The sequence below is a fragment of the Medicago truncatula genome, chromosome 1, assembly GCF_003473485.1.
Source record: "Medicago truncatula cultivar Jemalong A17 chromosome 1, MtrunA17r5.0-ANR, whole genome shotgun sequence".
Classification (NCBI taxonomy): Eukaryota; Viridiplantae; Streptophyta; class Magnoliopsida; order Fabales; family Fabaceae; genus Medicago; species Medicago truncatula.
In genome coordinates, this window is record NC_053042.1 from 18,099,773 (window position 1) to 18,121,556 (window position 21,784).

Consider the following 21,784-nt stretch of genomic DNA (forward strand, 5'->3'; position numbering starts at 1 on the left):
TTATTGACAAAACATTGAGGGTGTGTTTGGATTAAGGGTTCAGGAGGGGAAGCAATGGGAGGACTCACTTTTATTTTTTAAACTACGAACAATGTAATTTTAAAAAAAAATAATAAATTAAGTGTTTTAGAAGTATTATATGATCACTTATCATGTTATTAATTCAATTTTTTAAATAAGTTGACTTGACCACTTTTTACCATTTTCCAATAAAATTTATATGTTTGTTCTCTTATCTAATATTCCATCCGTCTTTAAATATAAGCAAAATTGACTTTTTAGATTCACTAAATTAATGATGTATATAATCCATAATATGAACTACATGCATCATTAATTAATTGAATGAACCTAAAAAAATCAATTTTGCTTATATTTAAAATTGGAGGGAGTACACTTAGCATTTCCATTTTTCTATTCAACGCAAAGACTTTGATGATTTATATTATATCCCTTTGCATACGTGGCAGTCTTCAAGAACTACCTCATACACTAACACAACTCAAGTTCAACACAAAAACAAGACAACCTTAGCTTAACAGAACAACATTATAGCACTTTTTTCCATTCGAAGTTTCAAACTTTGCAACAAAAATTCGATTTTTGCAGCACCCAAAATCCCAACCACACATAAAAAAAAAAAATGAAATTGTAGAAGAAGTTTCATAAAGAAAAAACATGAAAGGTTTAGGTTCTCATACACCCTTGATTCCAAAGGGAAAACCTCCTCTTTCATTTGCTATATTGAATGCATTACCATCTTGTACTTATTTATCTGGAAACACCACTTTATCTCCATGTAAGTTTTTTCAATATCTTGGTTTGACTTGGATTAAAGTTTCAAGCATCATGTTTTTATCTTACTATTTTGTTTAAACTTCACATTTAGTTTTTTGCTATGTTCTGGAAAGTACTGGTTCAATGTATGCTAAGATTCTGTGCAATTGGATATCCAATTCAAGTGGCTCAAATCCAAATTGATAAGAAAAAAATGGTTTTTAAGTTACATATAATTTCTAGTTTAAAATTCTGGATTTCAATGTTGTTCTTATTGGTTGGCTTGGTGGTGTTGCCTTGGGATCTTGGAGTGTGCTCCTCGACAAGGTCTCAAGTTCGCTCACCGATGCCAATTTGGGTGGGCTAATTTAGCTTATTAAAAAAAAATGTTGTTCTTATCGGTAGTTAGCTTTAAATATATACTTTATGTTATTAGTACTTACGATTGTTTTCATAAGGAGTAACATTTTTCCTAAATTATATATAGTAAGATGCAGACAGAAATTGGGGTTGAGCTTGGCCCGTGGAACAATTCGAGCCCAAGCATCAAATATTAGCGTTGGACCGGGGGATTATGGAAGCAATAATGAGAAAGACAGCCAGAATGTCTCTGACAGAAATTCTGTCGATGACAGTTCATCTAAAATCTCTGAAAGAAATTCTGTCGATGACAGTTCATCTAAAATGTGAGTTTCATTTTTTGATTTTGTTTGTTTGTTCCGGTGGTTCCTTTACATGTGCTAGTGAGATGACCAAGTAGCTTAGGAACTTGTCAGGATTTGACTTTTGGACTTAACATTGTTTTGTTGGCATAATGGATGCTTTTATGATTATAACTTCCTGTGAAACCCCGACTTTTGAATTCAAACTTGTCACTTTTAATATACGCATTGTAGAACAATTGATGTTGTTATCAAATTGGAGCTTGGCCTTAGTCGTAACGTTAAAACTCTGAAGTTAGAAACATGTTTTGTAGTGTCAATAAACCTGTTCCTCTCCTCCATACTCTTTTTCCTCGTCAATGAATTGTTGTCTTCTTTTTTTTTTAATAGCAAATGTATCAATTAGTTGTTAGAAATGTTAGTGGAAGGATTTTTTTACTCTTGGATGCTGGGGGAAATTGGGATTTTACGCTATTTATTCCAAATAATCTATAAGATATTTCTCTCTTTAGGAGGAAATTATGTTCCTCCATGCAATATGTCTCATACTGGCTGCCTGGTACAAAAGAGATACAGAATATCAAAGGTAATGATTTGAAGTGTCAATTGGCAGTATTCAAATCACCATTAAGGATTAGTTGTTTAGGTCCCCTTGCTCCCTAATATCACACATGTGGAATGCTTTCAAAGAGAATAACTCTTCAACTCATTCAGCAGATTGATGTTAAAGATTATGTCTTTAGGTTAATTTTGTCGAATGAGTTAACATGTCATTAGGTTCTTTTCAGTTGAATTTTTTTTATCTGATGTGAGTTTGATCATTCATGGTCCTATTACAATTATATTATAATAAAAGTATATTTTTTGGGTTTGCAGTGTGAAACCTACACAGATTCCTTATCCTGTCTCTATAGCTTTTGTGCTGTTTGGATGTGCTCTTGTGTTTTCACTAATAGCATTTGTGAAAGGAGGACCTTCATCAGTTCTTGCAGCAATCGCAAAATCAGGATTTACTGCTGCATTTACATTAATATTTGTTTCTGAGATTGGTGACAAGGTAAACTATTATTACCAAGGCATTATGTTGTTCTTTTCTTATTGGCTTAGCATACTTAGGTATAAAAATCCCGTCATGCATGAACCTTTTGCGTTTGAAGCAAACACAATGGATATGTTCATCTATGCTGTGTTGATTATTAACTTAATTATGAAGGGTGATGATCTCGCAAAGATAAACTCTTATACCTTATTAAGAATCAACTCTTCTAATAGTTTACGCTATCAAGTGAAGGCTCAATAATAGGATTTTTGTTTCTAACATAAAAAACTGGAAATAGATGGAACATATCTGAGATTTTGGTGAGAACAACCAATATACTACTTCTTCAGCATCTCACAGATCGAATCGGCTTGTTTAAATTTATTTTATGCCTGTAAGCGAAACTGTGTTGTAAACCACATCGCTGTTTAACATAGAAAAGGTAATAAAATGGATTAGAATCAGCGTTGATATGATGAAAGGAAAATGCATAAGGGAAAAATCTCAACTGCCCTCAGGGCATAACTGCATTAGAAGCTAACTAATCCATACCCAATACCACATTTATGCAATCTAAATCGTACAACGAAGCACACATTGTAATCTTCATTTCTCCTAATTCAATGATCACACTCTTGTCTTGCATGCTCCTTGGGCTATGGTTGTGTATATCCATCTCCTACACAGTCAGATCATAGCCGCCACTTACACTGTTGGATATGAAGTTGTGTGTTGCTCCACTGTCGACCAACATGAGAATCGGCACCCCACGCATGCATCCTTTGAGCTTCATTGATTTTGGCCGACTCTAGCTCCCTGGGAAACAACTAGTTAAGGCTCATCATGGCTTATGCTCATATCATTTTCCTCTTTCCTGTGTACTCTATCTCAGCACCCAAGATATTGGTCTCGCCCTCTTCTTCTACATCCTTCTTATCCGTCACTTTGATGCTCAATGGTGGTTCGGACACTGATGGCGGGAGTGGTAAGGGCCTCAACACTTGTAATAGAGTCCTTTCTGCCTTCTCTCAGTGATCTCCTAGTAAGACAAATGTCTACACCTTTGTCTTGTGGTCCTGTGCCTGTGCGCTCTTGCCTGAGAGGCTGAGATCTTCTTTCAGACTAGTTCCACTTCAATGCTTCTCTGGGTTCTACTTTCCATGCCAAGTGTATGAATTGGGTTGGGCTAGTCGTTGCAACCCAATTCTAAGACAGTAATCGTGTCTTAGAATCGGACATAAACGTTAGCGCAGGTGATCCATCCCGTGTGGTATTCTCGATTAACATTGGAAATTTGAATTTTTTCAATGGTGGACTGAACTTATCCAACACGTTGCCCTGAACACTACCCTAAGACTCCTTGCATGAATTCTTCCTCTTCATCGATTTATCACCGATCCCGATTTCCTTGCTATGTGTGATCTGTAAATCAACTGCTCCTGGTTTTTCCTGCTTTCATTTGCATATTGACAAGGTCCGTTTGATATTCACCATTTCATTTTCCACTGATCCTGCTTTGCACACCATCTTCTTGGGTGGCATTTGTTTATGCTAAAATGTTGATCCTTGGCAATGAAAAAGAAATTTCCCCTTTGTGATATCCAACAAGTGAGACCATTTATTACAAACCAAATCACAGAATAACTGAGAAAAGGTAATAAAATGGATTAGAATCAGTCAAGGAATGATAGTGTTGTTGATGATGAAAAGGAAAATGCAGAAGTGAGAAATCCAAACTACATGTAGAGCTCAGAGGATAGATAATCTCTGCCCATAAGAGAAATGATTATCTCGCAATGACCCCTTTCTCCCTACTTGATTCCCTATATAAACATAATTGTTCTGACACTCTATTTCCCGTTCTCTCTTTCTGCAACCATCATTCTTCTCCTGCCTCTTATTCGTATGTATACATGTATAACTATTTGACTGGATGTTCTACCTGATCATCCAAGCTCATAACCTCATCAATGGTCCTAACAAATTGGCTTGTGGTTAGCCAACATTCATAATCCATGGGTTAATAATAGAAAGCAGTATCAAATGATAGAATATTCTTTCCTACACTGGGGACGCGAGGTTTTTTACAGCCACCGGTGAGATACACGCGAAATACGTGCAAGATCATCATTAAGACCATCATACTTGCCGACCATCGATGAACTGATCAGAATAAGCAACCAAAGTTAGCCTCAGTCATTATGTATTGAACAGAAGCAAAAGCCTTCGCTAGTGGGTCTTTTGGAAAAAAATATTCTGAAGATATTATACTACTGAGGTTTTTCCGAATATGCTAATCCTTTACACCGCGCTTGGTGAAGGACACAAATGTGCGCTCTCCAACAAATTCTTTGGGTATGATATGTATCCTTGGTGCATCTGTAGCCACTAAAACACTTATTCCTTCAAAATAGCAGATTCTGCGATAAACAAAAGGAAACTTAACAACCAAGTAAGCAACTAAAAGAATAGTCATATTTTCAGTTATCTGGAATTTGGATCCGCAGAACTTTGAACTTAGTCATGCAAATCTTACAGGGATTATAAATTTAGAATGTATTTTTGTTTTGTTTTGAATCTTTCCTTGCTAGTATGTTTTGTCATTTAAGTATTTTTTTTCTTTCCGTACTACAAACTTGTAGCTATAGAATAGAAATGGGGTAGAATCGGTAAGGTTTAATTATCCAATTAACATTCATCAGAATTATATGTATTCATGGAGCTAATGTTAACTATTTATCTTTTGACCAGACATTCTTTATTGCTGCACTCTTGGCAATGCAATATGAGAAGGGATTGGTAAGTGTTCTGACTTGATTTTCAATAATTTTTCTATCCCGTCTCCCAGCTGTCAGTGCAGTACAATCCCATTATTCCTGTGATGATATCTCTATTTCTTTATTTTATTGTTTTAATCTGTTGCTTATATACTTCCTACTTTTCATTATTTAAATTACTCTGAAAAAAAAACAAAAATTTACTTGGTTTCCTGTACACTGTCATGGGAGTCTCTACTATGCTATGTGGTAAAGGATTAATACAAAAAATGACAAGAATGCAGCCTCTTAAGGCACTGGAGTGTCAGAATAACTAAAACATTGATTAGAGATTCATGTGCTATGTACTAGTGATTACTGATTAGCTTCCTGATTGATTGTATCTATACTATTAATTAGAGATCCACATGTAAACCTAGAAAAATAACTTCACTCAAACACTGTTTCTGACTTCCTGTATAATCCATGCATGCCTGAGTCTACATGTAGGTCCTGTTTGGATAAACAATTTAGTTAATCGCTTATAGCACAAGCGTTTGTCATATAAGTGCTTGTGTATAAGCTATGGCCCCGTTTGGTTTGAGCTTATGAAAAATAGCTTATGTAAATAAATAAGCTTTTATTTTAATTTAGAAGCTCTCACTAACGAAAATTGTATCTTCATAAACGGTTTTTTCATAAACTACCTTAAAAACTTATAAATAATACATAAAAACTTATTTATTTGTATAAGCTGTTTTATATAAGCTCTAAAATAATCTAATCCAAACGAGCCCTATTTCTATATTAAAAGATAAAGTAAAGTCAAATTGTTTTCATATAAATTATAAGCTGTTTTTATTAACTATTTTGGAGGTCTTTTGGAAATATGCTGAAAACAGCTTATGGACATGTCATAAGTTGTTTCCATAAGCTCCAACAGTCTCACAAGTGCTTGTGTCAGTAGGTAAGCTCCAATAAGTTCCATAGTAACTTGTGTAGAAGTTGGCAAGTCACCACTTCTATTTTATGCATAACCTAACTTGTTAGTGAATTACAAAGATTTAATCACGAAATTTTTAATCAATTATCTATCACATACTCCTTAAGGACTTTCTTACCGATCAATGCTCGTAGTTTTAACTTTCTGATTATCATAAATTCAGTGTAATTTATATTTCGGAACATAATTTTATATATTTTAACTTATAGTTTATATATTGAGCAGGTTTTGTTAGGATCAATGGGTGCTCTGGCGCTCATGTCAATCCTATCTGTTGTAATTGGCCGTATCTTTCAATCAGTGCCTGCCCAATTCCAGACAAGTAAGTTCTAATAGGCTGTATTTTTCATTCTAAAATATTTCCTGTATTTCAACATGTCTTTAAAGTGCAGGAATTCAATTCATAATATTTTAGATGATGCACAATTCTTAAGTACTCATTTATGTAATGTGTTTAAATAACACAAACGAAAAATGCTAATAAATGGATATTTTGTGGATGAGTTGGACTTCTACATCAGCAACCTTTTCAATGTTATTCTCATTTTCCAATAAATACTAGTGTACCAATTAAATCTATATAAGTTGATTCAGTAATAGCATATATATCATTTTTTCATCAGAGGTATCTCTTTGTTCTGCATTCTCTGGAATTCTATCTTGCGAGCTTGAGAAATCTATGCAGTGGTGGTTAGATCTCTCTTCTCTGATGAATCCTTCATCGTCTACTATCACAATTCCAGCATCAACCCTATTACCTTCTCATCCACTCTTGTTGGTTTGCTCCACAAAGTCCCCATGTCTTTTAACAAATCAAAATGTATGCCTAGGAAGTGTGGAGTCCTATTCCTTTCAACAACTTGCAGAAATTTCTCTTTTCAAAGTCCTACACCTTTTTCTCTTTAATCAAAGTGAAATATAGATTCACCATCCATTGGAAGGATGATTTTAGCATCTGAGAGTTGAATGCAAGTTACAGTTTCCCTGTTCAACATCTTTATAAACTCCCCTCCTATATTAGCCTTTCCGAGTTTCCACTTCAACAGAGCTAAGATCAATTCATCTTCAGTAAGCAGTTTTTGATTTACAGCCTATCAATCTTTCTTCGCTATTCAATGTGCTTTTTCACATTAGGCAGAAATATCTGAAGTTTGTATGCCATAATTTTCATTCAGTGTTTGTTCAAATTTCATTGAATACATTTGTTATGACTATAACCGATCTTTTCTGCTTTGTCTGGTCTACCACAACAGCCCTGCCGATCGGAGAATATGCAGCAGTAACTCTTCTTTTGTTTTTTGGCCTAAAATCAATTAAAGACGCATGGGATCTTCCTTCAAAGGATGTTAAAAATGGTGATAACAGCAGTCCTGAACTTGATGAACTAGCTGAAGCAGAGGAGCTTGTGAAAGAAAAGGTTTGAATCCCATGTATAACAATTTCGGGTTGTGAATATTTTTCTTAGGGAAATGCTAACAAGGGTCCTTGGGGCACTTGTTTAGAAGTTCAAAGAAGAAACTTTTTCTTGGGAATTGTATATTCAAGACATTGAAACTTAAAAAAAAAAACTTTTTCTACATAAAATTTATAAATTATTTCCTCTTTTAAATCCTTAACAAGTGCCCTTAGGGCACTTAGCATAACCCTTTTTCTTATTGTCAAGTTTTATAAGTTGTAACAGTTCGGTGATATATGTTTGGATGGGATATATGGTTGAATTATATTACTTTGATATTGGCGATTCAACTTTCATTTATACATCTAACCATGTGGTTCCAAAATATCTTCAGGCATCGCAACGGCTTTCAAATCCTCTTGAGATTATTTGGAAATCGTTCAGTCTTGTATTTTTTGCTGTAAGGCTCCTTTTTCTCTGATCTTTTGTATAATGAAACAGCTTAGCATATACTTCATAATTTGGTTGTAAAATCATCACTATATAACAACAGAACAAAGCATTAAGCATAGTAATGCATTGTAAAAATCTTACAATTTGTTGCATCTGGTCGAAATGTTTCCCTCAACATTTCAATATTACTTTTATTCGCAGTTGAACTTTAGATATCAAGTTGTGATTAATTAATCAACACATCATATCAGAATCAAGCATTTGTATTGGTTTATGTTATCAGGCATGAATTTTTAATTTGCTGACTGATTTGCCTAGGAATGGGGAGACCGTTCAATGCTTGCAACAATCGCTCTCGCAGCTGCTCAGGTGCACTTTTAGATTATAACACATTGACAGTTTTTGCATCATATGGGCCTATTTGGATTGACATGTTTGAGTTTATCTATTGACATAAACACTTCTTAGACTCTTAGAGAGCTTATGGAAACAACTTATGACATGTCCATAAGCTATAAATAACTTTTTCCGCAAGCTCTACACAATAGCTTATGAGAACAGCTCAAAGTTTACATGAAAACAGTTAGACTTTATTTTATCTTTTGTTATAGAAATAGCTAAGCACTTATATGATAAGCACTTATAGTATTAGTGCTTAATTAAGCTATTTATCCAAACATGGTCTATATTAATCTTAGTAATATCTTATTATTTATAGTCTCCTTGGGGTGTGGCAAGTGGAGCTATTGCTGGACACTTACTAGCAACATGCATTGCTATTGTTGGAGGATCACTCCTTGCTAACTACATTTCAGAAAAACTGGTATAAGTCATTACCTCTGATTAATTCTTTGTTTTTTAATTTGATATCTAATTTAACTCACTTTATCTTCCATCAGGTTGGTTACTTGGGTGGAGGGCTGTTTCTAATTTTTGCTATAGCCACCTTTTTCGGTGTTTTTTGATTTCTGCCAAACCCTACTTTTTTTGTGTGTACAATATATCATTGATGGAAATAAGGAGGATACATGCTCGAACGCGGAACCAATGATGAGAGAACATAGAAAAATAATTCATACTTCAAGTTTGTTGATTTCATTGAGTAGACCTTAGGAGCAAATTATTGACATGGTGATGGTTAGAGAATAAGAAGCATGATATCTGCCATTAGAGCCAGGCTTTGAGGAGAAAGCTGTGTAATTGTTTCTTGAGACTAGCTTTTGTAATGTGTGTTTGTTGTATTAATGAAACTATATTTAAAACTTTATCCATTCATTACAAATGAAAACTTGTTAATTGGACATTTATGTGTTGTCACTTGTTAGAAAATCAATGTTGATTTCAATCCTAGTGTTTTGTGATTAGTTTCCATTGAAATTTTGTTTGGATTGCTAGTAGTTGTATGAGTGGGTTATATACAGACAGATTCTGCACTATATGTTAGTAAAATTTTCACTTACATGTGAGAATTTGATTTGGATATAGTTACATATAAGAATTTCATCATAGGTGACATGTAAATAAATAAAAATTTACAACATTCATCATACAAATTGTTTTAATAATACTACCATAAAGACAGACACGTTTGACACTAACATGTTAGTCTATTCGCTTTTGTGTTGCGTCTAACTGAAGGCAGAGATACAAATTTTGGCATGTATCACGATAAAATAATTTGACAAATAAAAATATTTTGTGTCTAATATTGTTTCTATTGTAGTAGATTGCTCCTATTTAAACGAGATTAACCTGATTTTTTAATTAATAGTCCAAATAATAATAATATTATAAAAGGGTAAAATAGTTTTGTTTGTTTTTTTTAAAAGGAAAGTTTTTTTTTTTGTTATATGGATAAAATAGTTTAATTGAACAGTAGAAATTTTAAAAAAATAAATAAAGAAAGAAAAATAAACTCACACCAAAACTATCAATCCTTTTTATATAGTGGGTTATATATAGATGCCCATTAGCATCTCATTATAAGAGAGATGTGGATTTTGTATTTAAAAAAATAGTTATTTTTGTTTCTTAATGTGTGATAAGTAGTCACAATCGTTCTTTAATGTAGCGAAATTACAATCATCTATATAAATATTCAAACCTTTTTGTTTTAATCCCCTTGAAAGTTTTCTTCGACTTTTAGTCACCAAAAGTAATAACGACTTTTAGTCCTTTTTAAATCAACTTATGCATATCATTTGAAATTTTGATATTTTTTTTCCATATTCATGTTATAATATTATAAGAAACTCTCCAAAAATATTTGTTTTTTTTTTTTAATAAAACATAGATTAAATATGAATTTTGATATTTTTGGCACTAAAAAATTCATATTTAATTCATGTTTTGTTAAAAAAAATTGTCGGCATAAATTTTTATAATATTCTAAACATTTCAACGAAAATTCATTTAAAAATTTGTAGACTTGATTCAAAAGCAGGGACCAGATGTGGTGATTGATATCTTTTGGGGGACTAAAACCCGGAAAAAAAAAATTAAAAGGACTAAAATAAAAAATTAGAATATTTATAAGGACCAAACACATATTTAAACATTAGCTTTAAATTATTATTTTTTAAAATATTAGATTATTCACACACAATTGGTTTTCTCTCATGGTCATGAACTAAACACAATTTTAGAGTAATTATTTCATCACAAACTACATGCACAAATAACTAATATATCTTGCAAATGATACATATATGTCTCATTTTGCATGTATTAAATATTACTTTTGGAGTCATGTATTTCAATCACAAACAACAACACCAACTACATGCATGAACCACCAAATATCTTTCTAAGAATACATTTTGTCCTCTTTCTTCATGTATTATGAGTCTTTTGAGTCCGGCATGTTATGTGAGAATGCATATTATATATGTTATAAATACAAAAAGATTCTCAATTTTAACTATTATTACATTTATGTATTATTTTTTTTTTTGTCAAATAACGGAATTAATTTTTTATAAATAATCACATAAGATTTAGTAACGTTATGAGTCGCTTTGTGAAAAAAAAATTGTCCAAAATAAATTGATTTACGATACGAATGAAACATTAATGTTATATTTATTATACCCTTAACTATTTATTTCTGTCTTTTTTTTCAATTCTTTAATTTATCTTTTTCATACTATTTATTAATGACACTTTTGTAAAATAACTCATAATATCTTTTTCTCGTACAAAATTAACTACATTTTTTAATGCGTGTAAAATGGTCAAAAACACTTATAATTTGAAATAGATGTAAGAATTATAAATTATATCATTTATCACTTTGAAATTAAACAAGGAATAAAACAATTATTTATTTTTTTCTCTAATTTGTTTTTGCATATTCTTTTATATTTATTTTTTCTTCTTTTTCACAAATGCTTTAAATAAAAGATATTTTTGTAAACGCAAGAGCACAGTAAAATGTTACCCTCTAATTATCTGAGATTAAATATTAAAAACAATGGGTACACATCTAAATATTTATATTATATGTATGTATTATTACATTTTGTCAAAAAAAAAAATGTATGTATTATTACACAAAATTTGCGCCTTTACAAATGGTTACCCTTGTCAATATTTTACTTTACAAATGGTTGCACATAATTTGCCTATCCTGACCGTGCTCAAGGACACCAATGGTTAGCCTTATTGATATTTTATTTTCAAAAACATCATAATTTAAAATAGAGAAAGATGCCAAATTACTTTAATACAAAAAAATATGAGTGAATTGTTCTCGTGAGCTTAGCAGCTCACTTGATAAGAACAATACATAAAATATGTAAGTCCAGAGTTCGAACCCTGATCACCACAAAAATTGATGGGTGTGCTGTAGCATTGCCCTATATATAATACTTATTATGAAAGTTAAAAATAATAATTTAAAAACCAACAATAATATAAATTTCTTTAAAAAAAAATAATCTAAATTTGTCAAAAGTGACGTAAATTATAACTTTCTAGTTTTTATTTTTAAGTGATTAACCTTCTAATCTGTTTTTTTTAGGGAAAAACGTTCTAGTTTTTTTTAAAGAATCTTCTAGTTGTCGTTGTTGTTATTGTAATGTTGTTATTAATAATTATTTTTTTTATAGTTGTTAGATATTTTTTTTAGGGGTTTAGTCGCTTGTTAGATGATTAAATAGTATATATTTATTTGGATATTTTTTCACCTGGTAAGATAAGTGTTAAAAATACAAAAATAAAACAAGTTTTTTTTTTTAAGGAATAATAAAACCAAGACAACAGGAAAATAAGGGTAAATAAGGTTTTAACATTGTTGCCATATGTGATCTAAAACAAAAACAACCGTTGGTTGATAAGAAGACTTGAAAAAGATTGAGAAGAAACGAGGAACTGATGCTGTAATACATGTATAAAATGGTAAGTGGGGATTATAGTCGGCGAAAACTGTGTGTTCCTGAGACAACATGTTCTTCTCAACTTATGTTTCCAAAACACATCGTAATTATTCAATAGATTAGTTCATAATTTTCATCATCATCGACACCAACACCAACATTTATTCTTGTGAACATTTAGAAGGTGATTATGCTGATGTGTTTGTGTTTGTTAAGGAGTTGGATATTCCTGTCTCTACGTGACAGGGATGTGAAGACAATTGAATTCAACCACATCTTATCAGAGTTAGACGGGTTCAACCGTCACATTATCAGAACCACTCTCGTTTTTATGCTTCATTGCCTTTATGTGTAAAAAATCCTTGATTACAATACATTATATATTATCATTAAGTGCTTATAATTGTCTTGCGAGTGTTACTAATATTTTTCTATTTTTTTGTCCCTATTTCAAACGTAGTCATATTATTACTAATGACAATATTGTTTTTGTTGCTTATGATTTTGTTAGTTTTTGGGATGCATTATGATATATTATGATATGATAAGTTTTGAATTGAATAGTGTTTGTTGTGCTACTGATTTGTTGTTATTGTGGAGTTAGTTTTCATGTGTGTTGCTTATAATCATAGTTGGAACTAATTATTACAGCACATTCCCTAACATAAGGTCATGGTATACTGTGTTATTAAACTAATATTTGTATTATAAATCATGATTTAACATCCATGTGACAAAAACATTAATTGTTGTTTATTGTTCTTAGTATAAGCTACAAAGCTGTATTGTTTGATGATTAAGAAAGAATTCACATCCAGAGTTTGTGTGACAACATTTAAGGATGTAACAAACATATCATGCTATATGGACAACCACATAGCCACATTAAATTCTAAAATAAAAACATCAGAATTACAAAAAATTTAATTAGGCTAATACAAATAATTAATACTCATACTTAACCTGCTACCCCGCTAGATAAACTAAGGACCAAAGAGTTGATTCTTATCGTTCTTATCGATCCTTTTGGGTTTCTTTTTCTATTTTGTTACATTATATGACATGAGGCTGGAGAAAGATCATTACTATATACACTGTCGAGATCGGAAAGTGCCATTTGACAGCAATTCAACAATTGCTTTCTCAAGCCGTTTAGAGCCTTTACCGGGTCTCAAGATACTGGCATCACCCCATGTTAAGCATGTGCTGTTCCCAGGCTCACCTAAACACCATCCACCAGGAACAACCGATCCAGGACTTCGGTTCAAAATTTTTTGGTCGATGAGATCGAGAACAGGATCATCTGGCTGGAATTTTTTTGCAAAGACGGCTCCACTATGAATCATGTTATCAAAATCTGTTGAATTGAGTGGTCGAAGATTGTTTCTATGGCTGTCATAAACAGCATATAACAAGTCCTGATTTATGACTGTCTTGTTAAATTGGCGAGAGTTGCAGAGAACTGTAGGGAAATAATTGGACAGGGATGATGGTGTGTTTGAGAAATACATCAGTAGAATCCGAGGGAGGTTGTCTACTCCTAAAATGCAAAACTCCATAAAATTACGACTTAAAATAGAAAAAGATGAACCTGCAGAAGAAAAGAACAAGTCAGTTAAACATCTCAACAAAAAGTAATAGAATCTTTCAATGTCTATGATTGAAACTCGAATTAAAGACAAGCAGAACAGTGTATTATTGGTTCAACCAGAACTATTACAGAAGATGATTCCTGTAACTGCAGAGTTAATCAACCTCAAAGAAGAGATAACTCTCTCTGCCCAACTTGTAAGGTTCCTAACAGAATAGATACTGAATAATTCCTACCTTGTCATGTTCTCTTCTTATATCTGTGTTTCCTATTCTAACAAACTGACCACATCAGCAATTGTAACTAACTCTCCTATTCAACACATTTGTAAGGTTTAGGGCTAAACCCGATACCTAACAGACTGTATAAATTTTTTCAATACAAGCTTCTTCTGTAAGTTAAAATTAGATTCCGCATCTCAGTGTTGCATAAGTTCTCTTTTAATTGAGATCGAGGAACCACTGTACGCTAGAAGCTAATCCAAAGACGACATAAAGATCTGCTTAACGTTTTTAGGTGACGGAAAAAGAAATTTTATCGACGAGAATAGAACTATGACTACGCCAGGAAAATAATATCATCTAAAACATAGAAATTAGACAAAAACAAGATAAAGGAAAACTCAAATGCAACAAACTGCATATCATAAATAGCAACTGCTTTACGGCCATCAATCGTGATGAGTGAAACACGTAAGAGAAGGCAGAAACACAATATATACCCTAAGATGCATGATAAATATTTTATGTGGTCATAGTATGCCTACAAAACTGAGCACTAAATAAAAATGATGCAATAGACAAGTAGGCATAAAGGGCTTTATGAAGAAGGTTCTGATAGAGTAAAACAATGGAAGATTACATAAGATGGTTTGGGAAAATTAGTAGATAGCACATGCCTGATTGATATATGAATATACATTACAACAATGCCCCTTCAAAGATGGTAGAATTTGACTAAGAAAAATTCAGTTGAAGACTATTAATAAGAGTTAAGGGCATGCCTCGGCTCCTTGAATCTACGATATGGTATAATGAATACAATGGCAAACTAGAATTAAGGTAATTAACTCAACTTCATGGGTATTACCCTTTGTTTTGTCGTTAGTAGCATATCGCTTGGATTTCATTATACCAAACTTAAGAACTTTACACCATTTGTGCAATGTGTTCCAAAATCATTCCAAACTATTATTGCAAATTTGCAAGTGAAAAGTGAAAGAAAAAAAATCATCATACAATCATATACCACTTTCTTGTTTACTTATAGTGCAAAAACTTTATTGTGCATTTGTCACTTAAGCAGCAGAATTTTCATGATAATCGTTGCTGTTGAATATAATTAAATTCCAAAATTTTCTGTGTTGTGCAATCAAAGAGAAATCTCAGGTAAAAGTGCATACAAATATATTTTAATCCAAGTACTGTTGAAAATACTAAAGAATAGGGGAATGGTTACCTGTAAAAGTCAATATAAATATATTTTTAATCTAGTCAATTATAGAGATTCCTGTTTTTCGGACAGGGTCGAATACGTCAGGTAGGCCAATTTACTTCCCAAACACACTAGTGACAAAAAGCTACGAGGATGCTGTGATTTAGTCAACTATGTAATGGCTTCCACGAATAAGCTATAGTAATCTGCCTCACAAAAGTAGCACTGATAGACATCACAATTTTAAAACAATCTATTTAATTTACTTAATGTTGATAAATAAATCACTCTAGACACGGTGCTGTAAGTAAATTCCAAATCACACTTGTGCTTCTACAAGTAAGTTCATCCTTTCCTCTACCCTCCAAAAGAATAAAATAAAATTTAAGCCACAACCATCTGATTGTTAGCATTGCAGTCAACATTTCAAGACCTAGCATAGATTTCACCTTAAATAACAAACAGGTCTGATAGCAGCAAAGCAAGGAACCTCTGATACTTCTAAAAGGGAAAATCAGGAAGAGGCAATGACTTTCAAACGCATACTTAGTCGATACCTCAACTATTCACCTAAAAGCATTGAGTACAATTTTCGACCAACTGTATACCTAAGCCAGCAACTAGACAAAGAATGTTTAATCTTATAACTATTCTTGTCTAATTTTTCATAACCACGGATATCATTTTTGTACATTAAACAAAAAAATGATTTGTTTCTAATTAATCCATGAAATACTTGGGCACTAAGGAACATATGAGTGAAGTCTAAGACTCCAAGAAATTTTCAGGCCTTACAAACTATTGCCAATCAAAAGAGGTACTACAAACCAGTCTTTCTTCATAAAAAAATTGGAAAGCTATAAACGACAAAGAGTTCATACAACCAAGGTCATCTCACTTATATACCAAAAGAGGGTTGCCTTCAGGCCACTCACTTAAAAATATTTTCTCACACAGGCTACTCGCCAATAGCCCTAGACACCAAGGTATCACCTCGGGATAGCCCTAGTAAATTTATCCTTTTTTTTATTATTTTTTTCATTAAAATTTTATCCAATCAAACCACTAGTAGATTCTTAACTTATGTTTCCCTAGCTAGTCTCCATAGAACCTAAAACACTAATCCTGCCCTGCCCAAACAGTCTTGGCCAAATCATACCTATAAATTTGCGTCATAAACTGTACACAATGTAATAATAGATTTAAGCACTAACAAAAGTGTATAATTCACACTAAATCAAAGGAAATAGTATATGCCACTAAATTTCTTGTAAATTGCTGTCTAACTCATTTCATTCTCAAAATCTCTCGACAGCCAAGATGCTATTTTCACTAGCCTACAATTGTTCTGCATCTGATATTAGGAAATCACTATTCAATTTTCTCACTTATGTATCAAGTCCACATTTTTTAATTATGCATATATATGACTGACGTACTCTTTAATAAAATGGCACACTCTATAATAATCAAATAAAAGTGAGAAACCAAAACGTTTGTTAGATACAATACAAGGCGAGCAAACACACCTGTAAACATGCGGTAAGCACTAGGGAGTTCTCTTTTCTGAGTAGCATAAAACATTTCAGTCCCTTCAGAAAGATACAAACCAGGATCAACAATGATGGGTTTCAACTTCTTTGACCTAGACCATCAAAGCAGATGAAAATTTAGTCTCATCTCCATAGTCAATAAACACTTAAATATTCAAATTCCCAATCCAAAACCTTGTAAATGACTTCTCTAAGTGAGTAGGTAGTGAAGAGAAGAAAATCAAGCCTTGATATTTCACCAAACCCACAAATAGTTAAGCATGTACAAGTTACACTAACCAGTTATACAATGATTGATTATACTCACTTTAGCTACTATGAAGCACAAACACCAACACAGTTGCCGGATACAACACTAACACGTCAACAATGGTAATAATTTGAGAAAATGGAAGTGATCGAAAGTAAACACGTGTCGTGTCGGTGTTAGATACCGCATTGGACACTAGACTCTTCTTCAATGTGAAGTGCCGGTACATGAAATACCAAAAGCTTATGACTACTATAAACAATAACAACTAAGTCTTATCCCACTAAGTTGGATTGACAACATGAATCAAACGACGCCATAATGTTCTATTACAAGCAATATTTTTATCCAACTCATTAATCTCTAGATCCTTCCTTATAGTTTTTCTAGGTTTTCTTACCTCTAGTGAATTGACTCCCCTCCATCTGATCTACTCTCCTTACTACAAAATCCACGGGTCTCCTCTCTACATGCCTAAACCATGAAAAATATACAATTCCACACAAAAGAACAATGAACTTACTCTTTCCACCCAATATAGCTTGAATGATTTACAAAGTTCATATCTTTAGGCAGAAACGACATGATGTGGAGAAGATCTGACAAACCCAGAAAAGATTTCAACATCAGATCACAAAAAACACATTTTTAGTAAATAAACAAAACAAAACAAAAGCACAAACAAACCATACCATACCATCTTGAGTAACAAGAGGGTAAGAATCAGCACTAAGACTAACAAACCAATCCCATCTCAAAGACAAACGAATCAAAATAGCAGCAGCATGAAGAGTAAATGAAACAGGAGAAGAGCCTTTAACATAAACAAAATCAGGTTTTCCCATAACATGAACATTCTTAGCAGCTTCAAAAACAGTATTAGACTGAACAACAAGAGCCAACTTTTCACGATCTGATTGAGGAGCAGAAGGGTCAAGATGAAGAAGGTATTGATTAAGAGGATGATACGTTGCATACAGTAGCCTAAGGATCCGACCCGAATCACCCTTTGACCCGGAAATGAGATATGCTATGGAAGGTGGTGGTGGGGTGGTTTTGTCTTGGTCGTAGATGATGCGGTGGGTTTGATGGGTCGGGTAGAGAAATGGGTCGGGTCGAGTGTGGGTTGATGAACGTGAAGAAGAAGTGAGCGAGAGGATGAGGAGGATTGAGAAGAGAGAGAGTGCTAGGAATGTGTAGAGGATTGGTTTTGGTTTAGGGTCTTTGATTAAGGTTGTTGTAAGAAATGAAAGTGAAGATGAAGAACATTGTGGTTTTGGTGTTGTTGGTGATGTTGTTGTTGTTCCTGGATTTTGCATTGTGATGATGCTTTTCTTTTGTTTTTGTTTTCCTCTATGATGATTGTTTTCTCATGTTGTGTTTGTGTTGTGTGTTTGGTTTTGCTATGTGTTTCTTTTGTCTTTTCCTTCCTTTGATTCCCTCTCTCACTTTCTCTACTTTCTTTCTGTCTTTTCACATTGATTAATAGTAATGAGTATTCTCTTTCTCCATTTATAAGAGTCACTTTCTTAATTTATTCAAACTTTTGAGATTTTTTTTTAGGTTTAATTATATTTTTGGTCCTTCCATCAATTCACGAAAATGGTCATACCTTTTTTAAATCGAACAAAATTGTTCTTAAACTATACGTTTTTTGTAGTTTTAGTTCTATCTCCCTATTTCCAACTCCAGAAACGCACATAAATGACAGTTTTAGTTCAACCACCTATGTTCAACCATGAAATAAACAAGGAATAAAACATGCGGGTACAAGGAATCTACTTTATTCAGCACACTAACCTAATTTCTGAGACATGTTACATATCTGAAACATGTCTTAGCAATTAGGTTTTTCTTGGTTTGTGTGATGAACAAAGTAGATTTCTTGTACCCACATGGTTTATTCCTTGATTATTTCATGATTGAGCATAGGTGGTTGAACTAAAACTGTCATTTCTGTGCGTTTCTGGAGTTGGAAATAGGGAGATAGGACTAAAACTGCAAAAAAAAATAAAAATAGTTTAGGGACGATTTTGTTCGATTTAAAAGAGGTATGACCATTTTCGTGAGTTGGTCAAAATGCGAGGACCAAAAGTGTAATTAAATCTTTTTTTTATTTACTAGATAAAATTATTCATGTTAAATTAACATCATTTAAAATTATTTATTTGTCTTTTATTATTATTATTTTTTGGCTTTCGCACCAGTTTCCGACCCACCAAAGGTGGACGACTAATCCGGCTCGTGCGTAGAGGCATGCGCACTGGCCAAGTGTTGTTCCCCCTGGGAATCGAACCCAGTATTTCCTGGGTACGTCCGTGGAAGGAGCTCCTTGTCACTGGAGCCCAAACAACTTGGTTTATTTGTCTTTTATTTAGTATGAGTAAATATCGTCTTTTTTTGTTAATGAATAATGAAGTTGACATCACTTTTTTAAAATACCCAATGACTAAAATTTCATTCTTAAAATGAATAAGTGGAAAATTTTAAATTTAAGACATAATTCGTGAATCTTAAAATGTCTCTATCAATTGAGTTAGAATAGTGTTATGGACATTCTCTTTCTAATATTTTCTATGACACTCATTTTCTTATTAGCTGAAATACATGTGGGTACCACACATTAGAAATGGATCATACATAAAGTGATGAGACATATAAGTTTCATCCAATAGTAGAGTGAGTGTTAAAGATAGTGTTCCTATCATTTCTCTTTTAAGTTATGCTCACGGAAACAACTTGTGAGTGTTTCTATTTTTCAATAAGTATTGATACAGTTGATCTTTAAATTAATAATCAAACAAGTTTTTTTCTAGGAAAAACTATGTCCTATCATTTATATAATAATAACAATTAAATATTATTTATCAAAAATGTTAGCGAAATGAAATTTAGTTTTTAATGAACTTTTAAAACTCCTAATAGTGAATATTAAATATTTTACAAGATAAAATGTAAAAAAGAAAAGTATAATGTTTGTGGATCCATTTTATAATTTTTCTTGAGGTGTTGAGTCGTAAAGATTAAGTGATTATTAGTAATAATATTAAACAATTATCCTCTTTATTCAAAAAAAAAATTAAATAATTATCCTCAAAACGCAAAAACAAAATTATAAAATACACTCATTTAAACACTGAAATCGGACAACTCCAATTTTTTTTTTTTTTTTTTTTTTGTGAAGTAGTATAATGGTTGAAATTCACCTTTTTAAGATGAATAAATGAATGTCCGAGTTCGAATCTCGACTCCTGCATATAACAATGCATGTCCTTGCTAATTGAGTTATACTTACAAGAACCAACAACTCCATTCTAAATACTCTTAAATTGGCTAGGGGGCATGTAAGTTTCACCACCTAAAATGGGTGGTACACCAATGGACCATTTTGTTTTAATAAGCCATCGGTGGACCATTAGCCCTTGATTGTTGAATAGAAATAAACGAATGGTGGAGATGAAAGACTTTGCCTCTGGTTTTTTTTTTTTTTTTTTTTTTGTGATGTTTGAAGTTTAAATCCGGACTTTGTATATATTCTGCATTGTCCTTACCAACTGAGGTAAACTCACGGGTACAAACCTTTGGTTTAATTCAACTAACCTAACATTGAAAAATGAAACTATAGGATGTTTATGTAATAAAGTCTGAATTAGTTGGATTAGTTGCTTACCAATTATTTCCTTTTGTCAAATACAACTAAATTGTGGACAATCTATCATGGTTTAACATTAATTGGGGTAGAATTCTACCACCACTTTTAGATGAGAGTATACCGGTTGACCGGTTTATTTAACCCGCTTTGTATAAACTTGCATATTAGATAGATTGGTCTGCACAACCATAAAAGATAACGAGTTGTGATACATTGACCCGAGTTTGTCGGTGACGTTTAAGATACACAAGTTATACTTTTTGTGTATCATACACAAAGCAATTGTTACCTATGATAGGCAATTGCAACGGTAAGTATACAATTAACTTTCACCCATAATCTTTTTAATATTATATTATTGATTATCTAAAATCTTTTGATTATTATGCAGGATGGCATAAAGTTTTACCCCTTGAAAATCATTAATTAACGAAATCTGAAATTGTTAACACCGATCGACAAATTGTTTGAAATTTTTAATTAAGTTCATCCTTGCTGCTACTTAATTTATTTATTTAGTGTTTAATATGTCAAAATAATGCTCATCCCTTCTTCAAACACCAACAACCAACCTTTTCAACTTTCTCCTCTATCTCTGTAATTTCCAAGCCCAACCACAAACTCAGAAAATAATGGCTCACAAACATACCAAGTATCACAATAATCATCGACACAAAGATCACACCTTCAAGACAAAGCTGAAGATCTGTCACATCATCACTACAATTCTATTATTATTGCACACTATATTTGTAAATACCAAACTTGAACACCAAACCCAAAGTACCCATTCTTCAATCTTGGCCATTGAATTGTTTAATATTATATCAATGATGAAAAGC

The 21,784-nt window shown here is 32.5% G+C and overlaps 2 protein-coding genes across 2 annotated transcripts; one reads left to right on the forward strand and one right to left on the reverse strand.

The window, feature by feature from the left end:
- The first annotated feature begins 468 nt into the window (after positions 1-468).
- On the forward strand, positions 469-9,431 carry LOC25483076 (protein PAM71-homolog, chloroplastic). The gene is made up of 10 exons (XM_013611725.3): positions 469-799; positions 1,265-1,463; positions 2,316-2,496; positions 5,230-5,277; positions 6,463-6,559; positions 7,491-7,654; positions 8,028-8,093; positions 8,405-8,455; positions 8,805-8,909; positions 8,986-9,431. The coding sequence occupies exons 1-10, from the start codon at positions 679-681 to the stop codon at positions 9,049-9,051; spliced, it is 1,098 nt and encodes a 365-aa protein (XP_013467179.1). The 5' UTR covers positions 469-678; the 3' UTR covers positions 9,052-9,431.
- Positions 9,432-13,258: 3,827 nt separating this feature from the next.
- LOC25483077 (beta-glucuronosyltransferase GlcAT14A) lies at positions 13,259-18,758 on the reverse strand. Its single transcript, XM_013611726.3, has 4 exons — positions 17,988-18,758; positions 17,814-17,889; positions 17,017-17,132; positions 13,259-14,053 (listed from the first exon to the last, which is right to left on the reverse strand). The coding sequence occupies exons 1-4, from the start codon at positions 18,607-18,609 to the stop codon at positions 13,548-13,550; spliced, it is 1,320 nt and encodes a 439-aa protein (XP_013467180.1). The 5' UTR covers positions 18,610-18,758; the 3' UTR covers positions 13,259-13,547.
- Positions 18,759-21,784: the final 3,026 nt, after the last annotated feature.

Bases quoted from the DNA above. Each gene is read 5' to 3' on its own strand.
- LOC25483076 (XM_013611725.3), top strand. From the start codon at position 679: ATGAAAGGTTTAGGTTCTCATACACCCTTGATTCCAAAGGGAAAACCT. The intron at 6,560-7,490 runs GTAAGTTCTAAT...CTACCACAACAG, and splicing joins GCCTGCCCAATTCCAGACAA to CCCTGCCGATCGGAGAATAT. The intron at 8,094-8,404 runs GTAAGGCTCCTT...TGATTTGCCTAG, and splicing joins TCAGTCTTGTATTTTTTGCT to GAATGGGGAGACCGTTCAAT.
- LOC25483077 (XM_013611726.3), bottom strand. From the start codon at position 18,609: ATGCAAAATCCAGGAACAACAACAACATCACCAACAACACCAAAACCA. The intron at 17,890-17,987 runs GTATGGTATGGT...TGGGTTTGTCAG, and splicing joins CCCTCTTGTTACTCAAGATG to ATCTTCTCCACATCATGTCG. The intron at 17,133-17,813 runs GTAAGTTCATTG...TTGATGGTCTAG, and splicing joins AGCTATATTGGGTGGAAAGA to GTCAAAGAAGTTGAAACCCA.